The following is a 22,198-nucleotide window of genomic DNA, read 5'->3' on the forward strand; positions in this document are numbered from 1 at the left end:
CAGGCACGCCAAGGAGAGGTGACTTGTCAAATGCAATTTCAATCATTGGGTGGGTTGGATGAAGCAGATTAGTCGTATGCAATCATGATAGATAGTTTATCCCAGCCCCAAACTGCCGCTTGGGAAATCTTGCACGCAAACGAACAGAAACTCAGTCATTATTAGTGTCAAGAAGCCATACGGAGACACAATTTGGTTGCCAGCCAGGCAACGTTGAATCATGCCGAAAAAGAAGTGACCAATTGCAGTTTTAAAAAAGGAAATGGATAGTGATGTTGTTATTTGGAATTGTTTCAGAGGGAAAATAAAATCATAAATGTTGAATATTTTACTCATTCAATTTTAATGCCCCTCACTGATGTTAGACTGAGTGAATGTAAATTAAGTGCATTAGTGCCCTAATTCTTTTCACCTTGATCCTAGAAGTTGCAAAGGGGCAGGATGGATGCAGTAAGCAGTGTGTACTATATTACTCATTCAAAAGCAAAAATCCTTCAATAAAGCAACTGCAGAATTCATCTGCCACTTTAAAAATCATATTTCTTGCATGAGGTTAAAAAATGCTTGTGCAGAATAATTGTTCTTTTCTCTTTGCATTCGGTCTTCTAAAAATAAAACATATTAAAAATTAACAAAAGCAGAGAAGGCCTTAAGTCCAATGCCTGAAGCAAAATGCTTTGACAAACCTAGCAGCTCTTTCTGTGCTTTTCCAAATGCACTTGTCACTCAGTATTATCCATCCTCATTAATGACAATGGGAAAGTTTATCTTAGAAACAGGTTTTAAATCATCTACTGTTTACAAGGGGAGCATGAAATCTCCTACAAAACAGAAGGCGGGAACAACTTCCACAACAAAATCACTTTTGGCAGATATAATGTCTAAATCACATTGCATGTTAAAATTTGAACTTCTTGGGTTTCATATTTTTTAATGAAACATTCATTATTGATTTGTGACTGACAGCAAAAATAATTTCTAATGTAGTAAAAGAAACACCCAGATCGAAGGTGTGGGAAAGTTATTTCTAGCCATAGTTTTTGTGCAGATGTAAACGCAGACAAGCAGAGATAGCCTGTGGCTACAGTGTTGTAACAGAATGGATGAACATTCCTCCATGTATCAGCCCAGCCCAGATAATTAAACAGCTCTACAGTAATTGCACTTGTTTGAAATCATCTGCAAAGAACTGGGCTTTTGCTAGGCATGATAGAATAACTAGTTATTCATTTTGGTTGGGTGATGAATTTTCAAGCCTCAAAAAAAATCTAACATGCTCACAATATTAACATCAGTCAATGTAGACTTTTGCAAATAAATCGTAAGATTCAACATATGAAGCAGTAATCAACTGAAATATTTGAAACAGGTACCAAACAATATCTCAAACACTCAACCTACATTGCAATGGATCCTCGTCACAATGTTACTTGAATCTCAATCAGCATGTGCAATAGGGAGTAAAGTTAATGCTTTTAACTCTACATTTTCATGACTCCCTCTAGCACGCTAATTCAGCATTCACGTCGCTGCACACTTCCCATTTTCCTGAAGGCATACATTTCTTTCAGAATCATGCCCCACAGCCTCCTGATAGCTTGCATTACCTCCTCCAAGTGGTCCTTTTTCATTCAACAGGCACCAAATATCAGCAGCTTCCATAGTAATGCTAACTTTAACACTCAAATACATTTTCCACTTGGAAGTGCAAGCAAAAGGAAGGGGAAACAACAGCTCATTGTTTCCTCCCTGAGATCCACGGACTACAAAACCAGTAATATTTTTGCAGAGGCCATGCTATGTGGAATTTAAATAAAATAGAACAATGGAAGATCTGAGTTGGCTAGGCTGTATCCATGGAAGCATGAGGTGTAAATTGACATTAAGGTGAAGATCATGCATCAGGACTGAATGGAAGAGAAAATATTGCTGGTAGGTAGCATTATGAGAATGGAGGTTGGGGCAGAGGCAATGTAGGTGATAGATGGAACAAGATGGAGAAGGGATGACGGGTAAATGGAACCAGTCAGGTAGGAGAACGGGAGAGATGATCAAAGGTTGAAGAGAACTACTGGGTGTCCTGAAATAGTAAAATTCAATATTCATACCATTGGATTATAGGCTGCACAAATGAAAAATGAAGTTTTCTTCCAATTTGGCCTCTCGGTAGAGAAGGCCAAGGTTAGACAGGTCAAAGTGGAAGTGGTAAGGAGTGTTAAAATGAAATGCAGTGGAAGCTCACAATACAAAGAACTTTAAAGTTTCCTGAATTCTATGTACAATTATAAAATATTCTGTCTGTTTTGCATACTTTAATTACATTTATTTCTTAGCTAAGGGCGAGAGACAATGACATTTCTTAGACAATTTTGACAGCATCCCACTGTAAATTAATTTTCCGAAAAACTATTGGTCCACTTTAGAATGAACGAGATTTTAAATTACATTTGCTTTTCTCTTCTTCAGTTGCATTCACTTCTTCCAAATGTTGTGGACTATCCATCAATAATACATCATCCTTGCAGCATAATGGCTGAATCTGGTCACCAACTTCCTTGACATGAATGGTTTGTTCAGGTTGACATTCAGGGTCCTTATATGGTTATCAAGTATAAGAATCCTAGTTATATTTGATAACAGCTACATCCTCATTACAAAGATATTCTGGGATAAAGTGTAAGTCCTCTATCACTGCCAATAGATAAAAATCTCAGAATGGAACTGACAATATTCCTGGTCTGCAACAACTTAAAGAATTTCAAATAATGACTGAGAAAATAAAAGAATGGATACAAGTTTGTAACCAAGTTCATCCAGAAACAGAATGGATAGATAATCCATATTGTCTTCCAATTGACCTCCTCACCTCCTACATGCTAGTCTTCAGCCAAGTTGATTTGCTCTATGGAATATTGAGACGTGTCTGAACTGAAATGCTCATAAACTCCTGGATCAGTGTGTTTGCTCTATGTAATCTGTTGGTGCTGTACAACATTGTCCAAAAATAAAGATCCTGGAAACTGTGGAGCACAGGACCCTCTGCTCAACAAATACGGATGGAGCTGATGAAGTTAATTGCAGCCTGCATTGCAACAGTTCAGCCTTTAACCATCTGCGAAGCAGTAAAACGAAGGAGAAGTGTCGAGGATGGCATGGGGAAGAGCAAATCGCTCTGCAGGAACTGATGGCATGGAACTAATAGCCTTCTTCGATGTTGTAATGAGTGTTTATCCAGTTGCAAATCCTCTATTAATGAAGCAAGTTCTGGCCTGGAATGTGGCAGATAATATCCTTATTTCTTAAGTGCCAGGGGATGACCACCATCAGTAACACAGAGTCCCATCAGCTCCCTAACAATTTTCAAAGCTTGCATTTGCATGCTTTTTGCTGGGGTACATACTATATGGTACAGTATGTATTAACAGCACATCAGTGATGGATGATATCAAATTTTAGCCAGTGTTAGCTAACTAACATTATGCTGAATATTAGCTGGACTCCTGATGTGCCAAACTGCTTTGACCTTGATATGCCAAACTGGTTCAGTCTGGTGTAGTCTAAGCTTTGTACATGGTGAAATGGCTTTAGGGAGTTAGCTGAGCAACAGGTAACATTCACCAGGAAGTGAACCACTCAACATAGAATGTTCCAGTAGTCATTCCAATTATTTCATTTATAGAGTCACATTTCTAATCATTACTAGGATACCAAGTGCATGCTCTATGCCATTCTGCGAGGAACACTGCTGTGGTATTGACCATCTGAATTTTTTTGGTGCCCTCCTCTCTCTGACCTGATTTCATCTGAATTAGCTATACTTCATATCCTTTCTGGTTCAATCTTGACAATGTTGTTAAAATTACAGACAAAGACATTGATATTTGTTGAGCAGATATCTGTTGAGCAGGCTGAATACCAACACCCAACACCACACACTAATATTCTCTGGTCACTGAACTTTAAGCCATCGTTTTGTCAGACTTCACCTACTCTAGCAAATCTGGTTGCCAAGGCCTCAAACATCATTGTCCCTGCAACCACCCCTCTCCACACAAACATTGAAGTTTAATTTTTTTGATAATTCACCAAAAGTGTTGCTACGAAAAACACAATGTGTCAGCCTGCTTTTAAAATACAGACTTTAATTATTCTCGCCTTAACTATTTTTTCTCCTCTTGTTCAGTTCCCTCCAGCCTTTGAAACTTTCTGATGCCTTCCACGTGCATTAAAAAATAAAGTTTCTGAGAAGTAATAATCTCCTCCAACAGTTTCCCTCATCCAGAACAGGACAGTTTATGTGTTTTCCACAAACAAAGGCATGACTAGCTTGCATCCATCACCACTCACTTCCTGCGCAGCCTGGCTGAATTTGATCTTATGTTGAACAACTCGTGTTGACATCTCTCTTGACTACACCTGCCTTTTCATTGAATAAACAGAATAATACGTGGTCAACCACAGACAAAAAAAAAGAGCAGGCAGGTTGTTCAGGAGACCCTTGAGGGCATCTTGCTCTCTAACCAGTAATCAGTTATGAATAATGATGGGGGAGAGGATTCCCTTGGGGAATGTAGCCAGGGCCAAGGCCATAATGCCATGGGTGGATCGGTTGTACATGGAGCAAAGTAAAAGGTCAAGAAAGCAATAGTTAACGGGATTTTGCACTTAGAGGTGTAGGCAGTCATTTCTGTAATAGCTTATGTTATTCTACAATGATGCATTTCTGCTTGATGTCAGAATCAGGATATCACAGCACATCTGTCGAACATTATGGCTTTATGGCAAAGAAATCGTAGATGGGGCGGAGAAATGGCAGATGGAGGTGGAGAAATGGCAGATGGAGTTTAATCCTAGTAAGTCTGAGGTATTGCAGTTCGGGAGGTCGAATGCAAGGGGAAAGTATTAAAGATCATTAAAAGCATTGACATGCAGAGGTATCTTGGGGTTCAAGTCCATAGCTTCCTGAAAGTGACAACAGAAGTAGATAGAGTGGTATAAAAGGTGAATGGTATGCTTGCCTTTATCAGTTGAGATATTGAGTATGTCAGGATGTTGTGATGCAGCTCTATAAGACTGGTTTGGCTACATTTGGAATATTGCGTGCTGTTCTGGTCGCCCCATTACAGGATGAAGAGACTTTGGAGATTACAGAAGAGGTTTACTAGAATGCTGCCTGGATTAGGGGGTATTAGCTACAGAGGTTGGACAGACTTGGATTGTTTGTTCTGGAGCATTGGAAGATGAGGGGAGAACAGATAGAAATATATAAATTTACAATTGCCATAGATAGGAAGACAGTCAGAACATTTTTCTCCAGGGTGAAATGTCAAAGACTACAGGGCATTGATTTAAGGCGGGAAGGATAAAGTTTAAAGGGGATGTGTGGGGCATTACACAGAGTGGCGGGTGCCTGGGACATGCTGCCAGGGGTGAAGGCAGGTGATAGGGGCTTTTTAAATAGGCACAAAGTCATGCAGTTTGAAGAAGGGTCTCAGCCTGAAATGTCACCCATTCCTTTTCTCCAGAGATGCTGCCTGTCCCACTGAGTTACTCCAGCATTTTGTGTCTACCTTCGATTTAAACCAGCATCTGCAGCTCTTTCCCTCACATAGGGAATTGAGAGATATGGATCATGTGCAGGCAGATAAGATTAGTTTAACTTGGCATCATGTTTGGCACAGACATTGTGGGCAGATGGGTCTTATCTTGTGTCATACAATTCTATATTCTACGTTCATTCTGGAGGAGAAAACTAAGCTGTGAGGGTTGTCATCAATACTGAAAACAATGGTAAAAAAAGAGTTTGTAAAGAGATTTAGAAGTTGCACTTTAAAGGTAGTCCTAGATCCATGCCATGCACCAGCCTTGACCAAAAAAGGTGAATAACACAGATAGCTAGAGAATTAATACAGGTGGGTGGGGTTTGCATTCCCAGACAATTGAACCAGCGCTGTGGAACGTGGAATCTGTACAGGCCAGTAAGAGCCAATATCATCACGTCATCTTACCAGTACTGCTACGTTGGATTTAAAGGGAAGGGAATTCGAAAGCTGAGCAAAGATTCAAATGGAAGGTTGAAAACTAAAGCGATATTTTTAAATGAAAAGGAACAAAAAAGATGTCTGATCTGCTTAATGCCAATATTTTTGTTTTAGTTCAGTTTTAGAGACACCGTGCGGAAACAGGCCCTTTGGTCCACCGACCGCACCAACCAGAGGTCTCCGCACATTAAAGGGCCCGTCCCCCTGACGCGGATGTACAGCGACTGTCTTCGACCTTCAAGCTCGAGGGCACTCGCCTGGAAAACCTCGAGCTGGATCAACAGTCAGCGATGAAACAGCGAGCGAGCACACGCACGCGCACGCACACACACACACACACACACACACACACACACACACACACACACACACACACACACACACACACACACACACACACACACACAGAGCAAAGGTGGGGGCCAGGGAATGCGGGAGAGCGCTGTCTGAAATTCACACCCGCGATGTTCAGGAAGGTAAATGATGGCTGCACAGTGTACCGCAAGTCCTTTAGAGAGCACGGAGCGGGCGGGGGGGGAGAATGAGAAGGAGAGAGAGGGAGAGAGAAGGGGAGAGTAGGGTGGGAGAAAAGGAGTGGAGACACTTTTAAGAAGCCAGACAACATAATAAAGTTTAGCGGGCATTTAAATTACCGGTCGGTTTTCCTTGTTCCTGAAAACTCCAATGAGCCAATTAAAATGCACGGTCAGCGAAGGAGATTGCCTACGGCTGCCCTCGACTGCCTGTAACTACATAGCGACCCCACTCCACTGCACTACGAGTTCAAAAGAATGCCGACCAATTTTTACTCACAGAAAATGTTTCAACATGCTGAAAAATTTTCCTCCACCAAACTGAGGTCACGAGTATGCGGGAACTCCCCTTGAGCATGAAAGAGAGTTCCAGTGACCTCAAATGACCTCCTAGGACCACGTGTCAACCATGTTGCGAGTTTGAGTCGAGGGCAAACTCTTCTAAACTCGCAGATTAGGTTGCCGCAGTGGGACAGCCCCTTAACACTATCCTACACACACTAGGGACAATTTACACCTATACAGAGCCAATTTTCCTAAATACTTTTATGTCTTTGTAGTGTGGGAGGAAACCGAAGATCTCAGAGACAACCCGCGCGGTCACGGGGAGAACATACAAATTCCACCGAGACAGCACCCGTAGTCGGGATTGAACCCGAGTCTCTGGCGCAGCAAGCACTGTCAGGCGGCAACTCTACCGCTGCGCCACCGTGCCGCAGAATGGCAAAAAGCATCTGAATAAGGCAGATGAGCGCACTAAACGTTGCTTAGAAGTATGACATCACAGCTATTATAGAGATGAGGCAGATGGAGGGTTAGCACTGGAAGCTATTGTAACTGGTTCCAGAGGTTTCAGATGTGACAGAGGAGAGCACAACAAAGGGCAGTCATGAATAAGGAAATTACAATATTTTTGTTTAATGCTTTTTTCTGGACCTATGTACCGTTGGCAAGGTCAGCATGTACTGCTCAACCTTAAATGTCCTCCAACAGAGTCGCTTGCTGGTTATTTCAAAGGACCTTTAAGACTCAACCACATTGCTCCAGGTCAAGAGTGATCTATAGGCCAGGCTGCATAAAGAATCTCAAATCTCAGGAATGTTACAACGACCATCAAGAAAAAGGAAACAATAAAGATGTACCACAGACCGCAAGCAGTCTGAAGGAAATAAAAAAACAAAATTGTAAACACATTTCTGATAAATGCAAAAACATTAGGGTAGTAACATGTGGGAATTTAATTTATCGTAATATTAACCAGGATACTGTCTGTGTAAACAGTTTCAAGAAGCTGCAGATTACAGAAGAACCCTTTAAACCAATTACCAAGCAAGACTAACCAGAGGAGTAAGGAGGGGAAATTTTGGATTTAGTTTCTAGGAAATGGTTGGATACATGGAATGAGTTTTAGTTTGAGAGCATTTTTGACATCATTCAGGTTTAAAATAAATAGAAATAAAGTGATTAAATTAGAATCAGCCCAATTGTTCAAGATTGCAGCTTACTTCAGAACTTTTTCCAGGGCAATTGGTGATAGGCAATAAATGATGATCCTTGGCAGTAAGATCCCAACAATAACAAAGTCCTCTTTGTCTTTCATACCTTCCATGTTACAGTAGAAATCAGATAATCTGGCATCTGATTATTCGGAAATCCTAATGGTCCATCATCTGGTTCACTCATGGAGCTGGGGTTCTAGAATGCATATACATGCATAGGGTTTGCATAGGGTCTATGGCCAAAGCCATAGGGTAGAATATGGCCAAAGCCAAAGCGTAGAATGCATAGGGTCTATGGCCAAAGCCAAGGGTCTGGAGGGTAGCCAGGGCTGGGGATAAGGTGTGTGGGTGGAGCTGGGTTGGTTCTGGCCTACCATTAGTTACAAATACAGCCAAGGACTCGAGTGCTTGTACATTTATCACTCCAGTTTAGTTCATTGGATTCATTGGGAAATTTGTTGTATGGCTGTGTAAAATAGAGGGTATTATTTGGAGTAACATCCAATAATCTGGAAAGTTTGCTAGTCTAGAATCACCAATGTTGCGTTTTATTGCAATACAAATCTTAGGTTTTATTCTTTCCTTATTATGCCCCTGTCCCACTTAGGAAACCTGAACGGAAACCTCTGGAGACTTTCCGCCCCACCCAAGGTTTCCGTGCGGTTCCCGGAGATTGCAGTTAGTGGAAGCAGGTAGGGAGACTGACAAAAACCTCCGGGAACCACACGGAAACCTTGGGTGGGGCACAAATTCTCCAGAGGTTTCCGTTCAGGTTTCCTAAGTGGGGCAGGGGCATTACTCTTACCCACTCCTTCATCACCACTTTCCCAGCATCTATACTTGGTTGCTACTTCTTTAACATTTTCCAGTCCTAACAATACATATTGGGCTGAAATCTGAACTTTATTTCTCTACTTTATTTTATCCTTTCCTTTACTGGAAAAAAAGTGATATTGATCATGATAATCACCTCTCACTCTGCTGTCAACAACACATGCTAGATCAGGTGTACATTTTCAGGTACGTTATCGTTGGCTCTTTACAATCTACATACCGAATTGATACCAAAATATAATGCTGTGTAATTTCAACGCAGACTTATTATTGGAAATATCAAGTGGTGGTGATTCACATGTTTATTGGCTAGCAAACGCCACTGCATTTCAATGCATGCCATTGACCTCAAACATAATAATGTCCAAATTCATCTAGAAGTTCAGTCTGTTCACTGTGCCCTATTTCACTCATTTCTCATCCAGGGTCTCGAACCGAAACTTCACCCATTCCTTCTCTCCAGAGATGCCGCCTGTCCCGCTGAGTTACTCCAGCATTTTGTGTCTACCATTTCTCATCCAATGCTGCTGTGTTTCTGCTCGAGTTAGCATGTACCAAGATATAATGAAAAGATTTGTTTGCATGCTATCCAAGCAAATCATATCATACATGGTAAAATCAAGCTGTACACAAGTATCACAGGTATTGTGAAGAGAAAAATACCAGAACACAAAGCATTAAAGCGTTACAGTTCCAAAGAAAAAGTGCAAGGTCCACACTCAGGTAGGTTGGAAGATTAATTTATGGGAGGACCATTCAATAACAGGCAAGAAGCTGTTCCTGAATCTGGTGGTATGTGCTTTCAAGCTTTTATATCTTCTGCCTGACGGGAGAGAGGAGAAGAGGGAATGACCGGATCGACACACAAGTTGAAAAAAAAAGCCACCATCAAGGACGGCGATGGTGGCTGTTTTTTTCAAGCTGTGTGAAGTGCTGATGGAGTTTGGAAGATATTGCCATCTCCCATAACAATGTTTTGTTGATGGTACACAGTGCCTCCAAAGAGTAGGACCTGAATATGTACTGTAACTAATTGGTGGTAAATGTAATGAAAGGTTCTATAATGAATGAAAATATTTCTTTCTTATTAAATGCAGTGGTTCTCCATGATAGAAATGCAAACTAGAATACTAAAGTGGGAAAATACGGTAACATTTGCTGCTGTGAGAACAGAGTCAAAGCATAAATAAATATGCGTATCTTTGGTATATCTGGCCCTCAGCAGAGACAGAATTTTACAGGACTAGGAACAAGGGATAAGATCCTGCACTTGAGAAAAAGATGGCATGGGGTACGGCAAATAATCTTTTTTAGGAATTTTGTTTTCAATTTTATGCCATTTCAGATGTTTCCTCTGCAAATCAGTGATGAAATGTCAATGTGTACCTGAGAGTAGATGTCACTTGAATTTATTTTTGGTTACAAACTTTAAACTCTTGTTTCTTACTTCAATCCAACTATTTATCTGCCTTCGTCTCTTTTGTTTGTTCACTTTCCTGCTCTTTGTTTATAGCTGTATTTTTCCAAACTCTCCCATCATTTTCTGACTCATTCTGCTCCCTCATTCTTTGTGTTGCGATGACTGTTTAAGCTTGGAACATTTATGCAGACCAACATATACTCTTGCTGCTAATGAATGACAGAAGATAAAATAACCAAAATACAGAAAAAGAAAAGTTACCTTATTAAGATGACTATTCTTTCCTTAATTATAGGTGAACAAAACTGAGAAAGGAGCTGTTATAAATTGGTACAATTCCACTACCCTCCCCCTTCTGCTTAAGGGTGCTGAGTTGTGGTATAGGCAGCTCAGCCTAAATTATATCAGGATCTCTGAAGATACTTGAATGATGCTAATGTGTTAACTATTCTGTAATTAGAAAACATACAATGGCATACGTCATAGCTAAACACTCCAGTTTATATTGAGGAGTTTAGAGGAAGGCAGGATTCTGTGGATATAATACAACAAACATGTGCCACATTATCTTGGATACTTATAACCTCAGTCAAAACGTCAATAACACGCCTGAGAATGTGGCATGTGTGCATGCGCACGTAAGCAAAGGAGTTAGGGAGCGAGTATGTGCTTATGCATGAAGGAGAGTGGTATGCTTGTTTGCATTGTTTGTGGCATCAAAAGTCCTTTGGTCCATCAAATAATATGCATTATGTCAGGAAACGTACCAGCAAACACGCTGAGATAATGCATATCATCTGATAACTCAAGAAACTTTCGATAAAACTTCAATACAGCTAACACGCTTGCGCTCTCTTTGTCTCAAACAAAACCACATTGGAGATTTTGAATAGGATTCTAAATATTAAAGGTTATGTGACAAATATGCTGATTGATACAAGTAGCTAAATTACGAATCAGAACAAAGCTGTGGGTTAAGGCCCAATTTTTTGAAGTTTTCAGCTAAAATTCATTACCACCAAAAATTTGTATAGCTGTATATATACAATTCAATCTCTATTAGTAATATGGCAGTGACTACTTTGTCAGGTTGTGTCAGAAGCTTCCATGTTCTGCTCCGTTTAAAGCCAGTTGGAATGTGTAAGAGACACAAGTTAGGGAAGCCTGCAGCAGCCTTAGGGAAAGTCATTGGAATGGCAGTTTTTCTTGTTCACATCAACACCAGTGCTGCTGTAGGCTGTTCTTAAAATGGAAACATTGTGACATTACCAACCAATAACTAAACAGGAAACAAAATACAAAAGTGAGAGACAATTAAGCAACCTAGGCAGGAGGAGTTCCAAAGGTATTCCATAACATTATTAGAAGATCATAAGAAAAATGTGGTAAGTCGGATCCTGATGATCTCATCACAGATGTCAAGTAAAACCTATTATCTTGGCCTTCATAATAAAAAAAAAGCAAAAATGTTTTAGATAGCGTTCAGCTTACCTAATCGGGAAAGTTTGAGTATGTGTCTAGCTGTATAGGCATCCTTTGGTCAATCATCAGAAAATCAAAGGCAATTGGCATAACTCAACTGAAACTTTAATGCCGCATGATTGTGTCGTGTAAGCTCGTTTTGTGCGAGGGGCATTGCAGTTTAGCAGGGAGATTAACAGACGGACCAAAAGTTGGCCTCCAAACCTTGCCCTGCTGATGCCTCAAGCCCTTTGAAGTCTGACCATCATACCTGGCAAAGCAGCAGTGGGAACTAGGCTGGTGTCAGCTCTAATCACATTGCCTGCCTCAGCATGGCTAACTACAGGGTGCACTAATTGGCCCAATTGCGGATTATACCTTTTGCTACAGATTCAAGACAATAATTTAGTCAAATGATGGTTTTTATCTCCTCCTAATTAAGATTCCAAAGTGGAAAGAAATAGGATTAGACAGGCAGACTTTTTTGTTGTTTTTCCCTCGGTCTTTTAATACTCTGTTCACTTATGTATGTTTAGTTCAACATTTCATTCCCCTTTTTTAATAAACTTACAAAAACTTTTCTCTCGTCATGCAAATGCACTACTTGCATAATCCCTTAATAACCTTATGTTTAGTAAAACAGCAGTCTGCAATAGAAACTTGTGAAATAAACTAGTTTGCAGTGATCTTATAACGTTATACAACAAAAGCTCATTAGTCACAAAATGGACCTTTTAGTAACATGCCTTCAGTGTATGTGGTGGAATGTATGGAAAGAGGTAATGCATAGCTCTCTAAAGTAAAACTGCACTTCTGTGTTGAATGTGCAAACATTTATAGGTTTTTAAAGACATGTGGAGTGTTAATGGTCGACAAAAATGCTGGAGAAACTCAGGGGGTGAGGTAGCATCTATGGAGCGAAGAAAATAGGCGACGTTTTGGGTTGAGACCCTTCTTCAGACTGATGTGGGGGTGGGGGCGGTAATAAGAAAGGACGAGGCAGAGACAGTGGGCTGGGAAGGGGAGGGGAAAGCAGGAGAAAGCAAGGACTACCTAAAATTGGAGAAGTCAATGTTCATACCGCTGGGGGTGTAAACTACCCAAGCGAAACATGAGGTGCTGCTCCTCCAATTTACGGTAGGCCTCACTCTGGCCATGGAGGAGGCCCAGGACAGAACGGTCGGATTCGGAATGGGAGGGGCAGTTGAAGTGCTGAACCACCGGGAGATCAGGTTGGTTATTGCAAATCGAGCGGAGGTGTTGGGCGAAGCGATCGCCAAGCCTACGCTTGGTCTCACCGATGTAGAGCAGCTGACACCTAGAGCAGGGGATGCAACAGATGAGACTGGATGAGGTGCAGGTGAACCTCTGCCGCACCTGGAAAGACTGCTTGGGTCCTTGGATGGAGTCAAGGGGGGGAGGTAAAGCGACAAGTGTAGCATTTCCTGTGGTTGCAAGGGAAAATACCAGGAGAGGGGATGGTTCAGGTGGGAAGGGACTAATTGACCAGGGAGTTACGGAGGGAGCGGTTTCTGCGGAAAGCTGAAAGGGGAGGAGATGGGAAGATGTGGCCAGTAGTGGGATCCCGTTGGAGGTGGCAAAAATGTCAGAGGATTATTTGTTGGGCGAAAATGTTGGAGGATTATTTGTTAACGGAGTGTTATTGTTAATAGTGGAGTGTTAATGGTTATTTAAGATGCTACCCAAAAAATTCATAATAAAAGCTCTATTATCTGGTTACATTTGCATTGTAGTCGTGGAGCTTGCTAAGCACAAACTGGTTGCCTCATTTTCTACATCACAAATTGATTCTGTAATACGCTTTGGTTCCTGATATCGTAAATGACAAACATAAGATACATCTCTTATAATACATGATATTTTTTGGCCTGTATGAGTCAACAACTCCCTTTTAGTACTTTGCCATAGGTTTAAATCTACATGGATAGAATAATAAGTACGTTGGGAAACTGTATTTGTATTGGTAAACTGAGGGATGCATTTTAGCATTCAGTTTTATTTGATCTAGATTGCAGCTTGTGCGAAAGAAATAAATAATCAAATTGTATTTGCAATTTTTGTAAAGGAATTCAGAATAAATTAACACTTTCAAATATTTACCTTTTCCTCTGGAGAACACCAGCATGCTTCAACGTTTTTATTGCTGAGCGTGAAATATCTCCATTGAAAGTAAGTTTGGGGAAGTGCAGCAGAGTAGCTGATTAACTTGCACTCAGCAACATTTGGGATGTGTGCAGAGACTAATCAACTGTTTGCTTTAAGTCACCTTTGTTTTTGGTCCTACCAAATTTATTGAGGCAACCACATGATTTGGGGGGGGGGGTCTTGTTTAAATAATTTCACTGGAATTTAAGCTGACAATAAAGATTCAGCAATGTCAACAAATCTGAAAAAGTAGATTTAAAATACTCCTTAAAGTATCCTAAATGCATTTTTTAAATCAATTTTGCAAGTAGGACATAAAGGTAGAAGCCAAATGTTTGATTTGAACTTTATAAATTAATTCAATACAGTACCTCAACTAAGCTGGGTAAATGCACGTTACAACTTAAAAAAAAATCCCATGTATGTTATTCAACATGAAACTCTTTAAGAATCCTAATTTTATGGAAAATTACATTAATGCGTTAAGAAATAAAAGAGTTATCCCTGACAGACACTTAATTTTATGACTGCTACGTGAGTTGCTAAGTGGGTATAACAGAGAGGAATCCCAATCAAAACATCTTCAGCACTGCTCCCAAAGTGACCCAATCAGACAATTGCCCACCCGATTAACTATTAACCATTCTCAATGCAATTAAATAATGAAAACCACTGATGACCATTAATTAAGAAAAGGGCATCCTAATTGTCAGTGGACTGAGTATTTAATGATTAATAGATTTTTTTTAAAGGGTGGATTGGGTGGTTGTAGAGGTGGGAGCATAGAAAGCAAAAAAGGATAGAAAAACTGAAAGAAAAAGAGGGATGGTGACAACAGTTGCCTTATCAAGTGGTTAGTTAAGAGGCCAGAGGGTCATTGAAGGGCCACAGTGGTCACTCCAGGGTGAAGTACCAAACACCAAAGCGATGCCAACCCAAATTGACCAGCAGCGAGTGAATAAGACAAAATATGCTAATTTATTTGTGCTGCATTCCCTTGTATAAGCTGAAATAGCCAAGACAAGTGGCCTGCTTAAATGCTTTCCACTTGACAGGAGATTAAATAATATGGTTTGTCAGGGCTGCCCACTTATTTTATCTCCAGTGAAGACTCTACACAAGGACTAGAGAAGAAATAATTATCACATCACAAAAAGCCACTCCTCAAATACGCACTCACCTTTTCATGCTTAGTTAATTAATACTTCAGCCTTAATTGGTTAACAGTTGTATGCATTTGCTATTTAGTAACAGAGGAAAGAGGGAATGGATTCATTTCACTCCTAACACGTCAGGATTACAAACACTACAAATATCTTGGATCACTGCTGAAGTTTGAATCTGGTAGAACAGGAGAATTAACCTCTATAATCATTTTTTAAATATTCCCAGGCCAGCCACATTTAGGTTAATAATACGGAGGAAAATAATTGTAGCGGCATTTACAGCAGAAAATATGTTCACAGTATATTATGTCTGTTATCATTCAGCTCACAATGCATGTTAAACTATTTTCTAAAAACGAATGTAGACATGAGGAATTGCAGATGCTGCTTTACAAAAAAAGACACAAAGTGCTGGTGTAATGCCCTAGTTAATGCAAGCATGTGATCAGTAGTAGGAATTTGTAAATATTAACATTACTACATTGAGATTTCTATTATTTTCGTTCAATACAACATATGCTAGGTATTGCAAATGATGAATAGCAAAAATTATTAATGATGCCAGACTGTATTTTATTGCAAAGATATTTTAATTCAGATCTACAGCAAAGAGATGGAATAAAGTACCAGTCAATCTAAGCAATTAATTTGACAAATGACCCGCAGACATATAATAGTGCACATCCTTGCCTTAGTTTATTCACAAGAGTTACAGAAAAATTCTTGACCCACAAACTGAAAGTGTAGCAAAGAGTTCTTTGCCCTCCCCCACCCCAAACGCTTCTTCCTTTTGGGAAGATAATAGCTTCTATGAAAAATAACTTTCTGCACAGTCAAATGTAAGACATAGCTCATTTTGTTATTAACTTGCAAAACAACTTATTCTTTGGTAGATTTATAAAATAAAGTAAACCTCAGTGTTTCCTACCTCAATAGTGAACAATTTTCGTTTCAATTTGAATGCAAGATCCTTTGTATCAGGCACATCAGAGATTAAACAATTAAGCCGAGGAAGCTGACGAACATGGAATAAACCTTAAGGAAAATTTAAATTAAGAAAAAACATGCTATCATGCAGCTGCATAAATTAAACAAGCTGATAGCAGAACTCTCCACAATTACATTCCTCACTGTCCCTTTTTAAACCAGGGATCGCCATCAGAAGCAATGAAGCAAGCAGTGTGATTATGCCCAAGTAATCAAGCAGAATAAGATAAACAAAAATCCTTGTTCAAGTAAAACTAATTATATTTAGGTACAGATATGACATCCACAAAAAGAATTCTGACGGTTGTCAAAACGGAGGCCCATTTGTGATATTTTCTCTTATATTTACAGTAAGCAAATGTGGCTATCACCTTGCTTGCTGCCCAAAAGCATTGCTGAATGATCTTTATTTTATTAAATGCACCAGTAAGCAGCCACAAAAACATGGCTTATGGGTTGGAAACCTTGACTGACTGCAGCTTTTATAAATTAAATGTATTTTGAGGCTTCAGCCATTGACAAATTGTCACATGCTGTTGTGGTAAATAGCCCTTAAAAGGGGCACAAAATTCAGAATGGATGTGTAAAATAAATGAATATTTGGAAATGAAGCTCATTTATGACCGTTAGGAACTGGTGTATACATGAGGTCTGCTTTTAGCTTCGAGCGGTGTGAGCTCAAATCTAAGCTGATCTTTTGTGACAGGAACATTGGCTGAGTTGGTGCAGTCTAGTCATGGTTAAGGGAATTGGTAAGCTCACTGGCCGAGTGGCTGCCTGGCTTCCTCTGCGTGAGTATTCCCAAAAGCCTGCCTACAATGATGCACATCTGATTGAGCACTGTCTTGGTAATTTGGCTTGACAACATGCGAGTAGTTGCCATGTTACTTTCACAGTCCTAATGCACAGTAAAAGATAAACAGTCTGACCAATAGATTGCTACATTGGGAGACAGTCAAAATGCAGATTCTGAAATGAAATCAATTACTACCTTATGGCAGACAAACTAATTAAAGAGCAAACTGTTAAATATCTATAAATCACTTGGGTACTTTGGACACAATTAGACTTACCATGATAGTCCTTGTAGATTGGATTGGTTTCTCTCTCAGAAGCATTAAATGATTCAAGACCAATCACAGTATCTGATAATTTTACCACACGGCCTATAACTGCTTTGTTCTGTAGAGGATAGAAGAAAATAGATTTAAAGAATTTAAAAAAAGGAGAAGAACAGAATAAGTTGAGGCTAACCCCATAAATAAATAAAGGTAACTTAAAGCTTATCAATGATTAGATAGTTCCCGAATTCATCTTTGTTTAGATTAAAATTTTAGTGGTAAAAATATTTTAGTTACAAATACATAGTATGTTGATTTATGTGAAGTAATGAAATTAAGTGAATACTTAGTTATTATTTTACACTTAAATATTTCAATTGCATTAAAAGTCACATTACTGCTGTTAGTTTTTTTTCACTGTTAGCTTCCATTGAGTAGATTTTATGGACAGCATAATGCTTTCTTTCATGCCAATTCATCTGCTATACACCAATTGTAAATGGAAAACAGCTTCAAAGCTGCAAAGTCATTGCCCTTCAATGCATCGTTTCTTGGTGCATTTTAATAAAAGAAAACACAAAGCGTACAAAGTGTCCTGCATTAAATTATTACTGTTTAGGATGGATTGCTATTGCTAATCTATCTCTAAAGATCTTCATGTTCATGTAAAATTATCTCTCCTGTAATGCTACGTATTAGGAAGAAAATGTACAAATAATTGAAGGCTCTACGAAAGCTGACATCTTAAAATATAACTTAATTTCGCAGGATTCGTTTCTTGTTTTGTTTCTTACTGTGTCCTTTTTGTTTTATGCTGTGCCTGCCTTTTATCTATTAAGACAGACCACATTTTAGGCTACTTTATATTATTTTGGTTTTTACGAAACGTTTCCCATTTCTTATACTATTTCCATTTAAGTTGTTTGAGCCTTGGCTCCTATCTTTTTTATTTTTTTATTGTTTCAGCATGATTTGATTTTATACATGGACTTTTGAGTTGCTGTTGGCTCAGGTTGGGGGAAGTAGGGAAATAAGAGAACTAACTGGACATGGTATTGCTGAGGCTGGGCTGGAGGCAGCAGTGCTGGCAACCAGTACTGAGGTGCCTCATGTGCAAAATATATTGGTAGGCAAGGCCCAGCTGAAGGGTGAGAGCTCCAGGAATACAGCAGAAGGCAAGCTTAAGGTCCCCGAGAGAGGGAAGGCCTGCACAGGAAAAAGCTGTTGGAGGTATTGAAAGATTATGCATTGAGTTGATTAACAAAAAGACCAAGGCTATCATGGTTAAAGAAGATAATTTAAAGTATAATTTAGGGTCATATTGTCAACACGAGAACATTAAAAGGAGGTATGCACAAAACTATTTCATTTATATAGGTGATCGAAAAAACGAAAAAAAGGAAAATAACATCTGCTTTATTCAATATAAAGAGATTCACACAGCCAATAATTTTTCAAGGTTTTAAATTGTCTGCAGATAAATGATTCTTGGTTATAAAATGGGTTTAGCTAATTTTTCTGTTATATAATCATCTAGTACTTTGTAACGGAAATCACAATGTTTTCAATGCACATTCCTGATATAATATTGGCACATACAACATTTTGTTAGTCATGAATTATAGTATTTGACGTAATCCAGTGCTGCAACTACATTAAGCTGTAAAGCTGTACAAATGGACATCATTTACAAAGATAGCTTAAAGCTGGATGTGCATTATGATGGGAGATAAGACATGTACATTGATAAGTCAATTTGTAAAATAATCAACTTGCAATACATGTAATTCTACTCACTTAATCACCATTTTGTATTACCAGAAAATACCGTACTATCCTTATTAATAAGTTCATGCCCAAAGGCAGTGTTACATCGCCTTTTAAGAGGACATAGTTTACCCTTTATTCTGGTTTATATTAAGAGAGATCAAAAATTATTGAGGGATATCATATGTTCCAAAATAAATTAATTGTTTGAAAGGCTAGTCAAAATTATGCAGTTGTTTTTCTTTAGGGAAAAAAATTCTAACGTGCTCTAATGTACTTAGGTGAAAGCAGAGTTAGCAATAAATGACAATATTCAGGGTGTTGCACAAGCATTGAAAATAAATAAAACTTTATACTTCGGTGTTAAAAAAAATCTATAGTTTACACAAATGATTCATAATTCAAAAGTCAATAGAGAAAACCCCCCATAATAAATCTGTGAATCCTATGACACTCTTCAGATTGTAGGTACCCAGGTGATTTACAGTCTTACAATCACAGTGCCAATATTATGCACCATCAACATTCTATTTATTCAGTAGAAGAATATTTGTCATCAATAAATCTCTGACTTGATAACCAATTATGATAAAAGATACAATTCATTTTCTGGGTTCATATTGTCAAAATCTCCCAACTGAATTAATTGGTTGAGTCTTTTCACATTTCCCACTTTTGCAACGATGATTAGCGATTTTTTTATTGTCAGTCTATGCTTGGGCTGTGGAAAAGTTCCTCCATAAATAATGTTATCAAACTATGTGAAATGACTTAACATGAAGATAGTCGATGATGCCATCTTCAATTTAATGTCATCAATTCCCCGTGTTATCAAGATCTAAGTGAATGTACAGAAAATTACCATCAAGATGGTACCATCAGTGTATAACTCTAAATGGACCATGGGTCAATAAACAGACAAATCAATTATTTAAACCTTGTAAACTCAAGACTGTTAAAACAAAACAGGGTGAGATGAAAATATTCAGACTAACGTAAGCAAGTAAATACACAAAAGCTGTTCAAAATTTAGGAGGCAATAAAAACAGCTGACTCCTGTAATGAAGGTGCTGGCTACAGATACTGAAACTTCCAAATGAGCTTATACTAATCCTGTACCAAGTGTTCGCACGTTGATGGGAGAAAAATTATAGCCTGTCATCAGAAGCAGACAGGCAGGCCTCGGTCCAGATGGGAGACTGGCTGGAAGAGGGGGCAGGTGGGAAGAATGATGGGAATGTGCTGGTATACAGAAGACTACTCCCTCTGCTGGCCAGATTGTCACCTGTTATGATTTGAGCAGCCTTGTGTACACTGACATGAGTAATATTAGTATTCTACGATTCTTTAAATAATATTCTGCACTGCCCTTCCCCCTCCCAGTCTGAAGGAATTAAAAAAAAAATCTTTCCTTTAGGCTTTCAGATAAAAACAGCCCTTTACTGTAGTGGAAACATCCACTTCACTCCTTCAATCAAGCTAACATTTAAGTCAATGTTCTGTTTCTAGGGATTAATTACCAGCAATATGTGAAATGATAAAGTTGCTATTAATTAAGTTAAAAAGGGCATTAATACCACCGTGATGCTCATTCACTACTTTCTAAATAAATCATTTCATCTCTGCACAAGAATTCTTTAAGTAATATGTTATTATCCACAATGATTTATACCAATTCAGTGATGAGCATGATAATTAAGACATCCAAGTCAGCCGAATGTGAAAACTAATAATACACAGATGTGACAGTAATGCAAGTTTTCTGTATTTTGATGGATACAAAGAGCATATTGGACACAGGAAAAATACAAGTGAGTGCTCTTAATTACAGCTACAATGAAGCATTTCTTTGATTTTTGTTCCCAGAAGCAGCCTTTTTCTTTGCCCCCTCCTTTGCTTGCCAGGTTATTAGGGCTACCAGTGCCTTCTGTTACAGGATCTAACTGCACTTCTGTTTCATGAGATTTTGGCCTTAAACCAGCATCTCCCAGAGCAGGAGGGATCAGCTTTTTCCCCACTGTTTTCATATAAAGCCTGGCTTCAAAGTTACTCCAGCTCCTTGCTTTCCAGAAGGTTCCATCCCAGGAACTCTCGCCTGCCATTTGGTTTGCTTTCTCATCTCAAAGGAATTGGCTTGCAGTGTTTCCCGATGTTGAACTGGCATTTGCTCTATGGAGTGAGTTATTATTAAACTTTTAGGTCAATTGTGGCACTAACAACTCTTCAGAAGCTTTCAGACACACAGTACAATTTGCCTGCTAATTAAATATTAATATAAAGTGGTGCATTTGTAGATAAGAGCTTTCAGGCTCTTTCTTCTCTTTCAGATGGGGGAGAAACGTTCTAAAGCACATTTCAAGAGTTCTATATTGCAATACACACTTCAGCCTGTGAAAAAAGCCACATGCTTGTGCAGTAAAAATACTAAAATGAAAGTTAAAAATGGAAACAGGCAAAACAAAGAAAATAGAATTTTCATCCTGCTCCTATCTATCATGACTTTCAATTCATGGTTAAGCAAATATCCAGTAGAAACAAAATTTGTATGTCCATATTATGTTGTATAATGATGACACGGACAAGACACAATCAACAAACCTAATACTTGAAAGTCAGTGCCATATGTATACAATTTCATATACATGCCTTGTGGCTGCGTTTCTAAATGGGGCAAATCCAGAGGTTGTTTTGTCCCCTTTGTTCTGAATAGTTTACCAATGACCGAGATTCTGTGTAATTACCGACTGTAGAGTATGGAAGCCAAAGATTCCATATGCCTGAACAGATGACTATTCCCACACCATGATGAGAAGTTGACTGACTCAGGCTTACATCATTTAGTTGTGGACCTTAAAACACCAGGCCTTGTTCCCAGATATGTTTTGTCCAACTCTATTTCACTTATGTATATTTAGACAAATTAATTGGATGATGTTGCACAACTAAGTTTAATCCCGGGGAATCTTTTACAGGTGCTTCTAAAAATGTCTGCACTTTTAACATTGTGGAAATTTCAAAGAATTAATAAATGACTGAATAATAGGAACACAATATCTAGTGAGCATAATGTTGTTGCATTTACTTGATCCGCATATCAGAATAAATAATATTAAATAAACATGGGTTGAAATCAGTCCCAGACACTTGCAATCTGACTATGACCCCATTCGGATAAGTAATTCCATTCAAAACTGCTGCTGTCAGTTCTATGGGCACCCATCAGGTTCCAAAAGAGAGTTGAATATGGAATCTATATCTCTCAA

The 22,198-nt window shown here is 38.9% G+C and overlaps 1 protein-coding gene across 3 annotated transcripts in view; it reads right to left on the bottom strand.

The window, feature by feature from the left end:
* The window catches only part of elp4 (elongator acetyltransferase complex subunit 4), a 169,796-nt gene that overhangs the window by 65,739 nt on the left and 81,859 nt on the right, over positions 1-22,198 (bottom strand). For all 3 annotated transcript variants that reach the window (XM_055649259.1, XM_055649260.1, XM_055649261.1), the window contains 2 exons: positions 17,181-17,289; positions 16,049-16,155 (listed from right to left, as the gene is read on the bottom strand). In XM_055649259.1, coding sequence (XP_055505234.1) covers positions 16,049-16,155; positions 17,181-17,289 — 216 coding nt within the window. The remainder of the gene's footprint in view (positions 1-16,048; positions 16,156-17,180; positions 17,290-22,198) is intronic.

This window comes from Leucoraja erinacea, chromosome 18 (assembly GCF_028641065.1).
Source record: "Leucoraja erinacea ecotype New England chromosome 18, Leri_hhj_1, whole genome shotgun sequence".
Lineage (NCBI taxonomy): Eukaryota > Metazoa > Chordata > Chondrichthyes > Rajiformes > Rajidae > Leucoraja > Leucoraja erinaceus.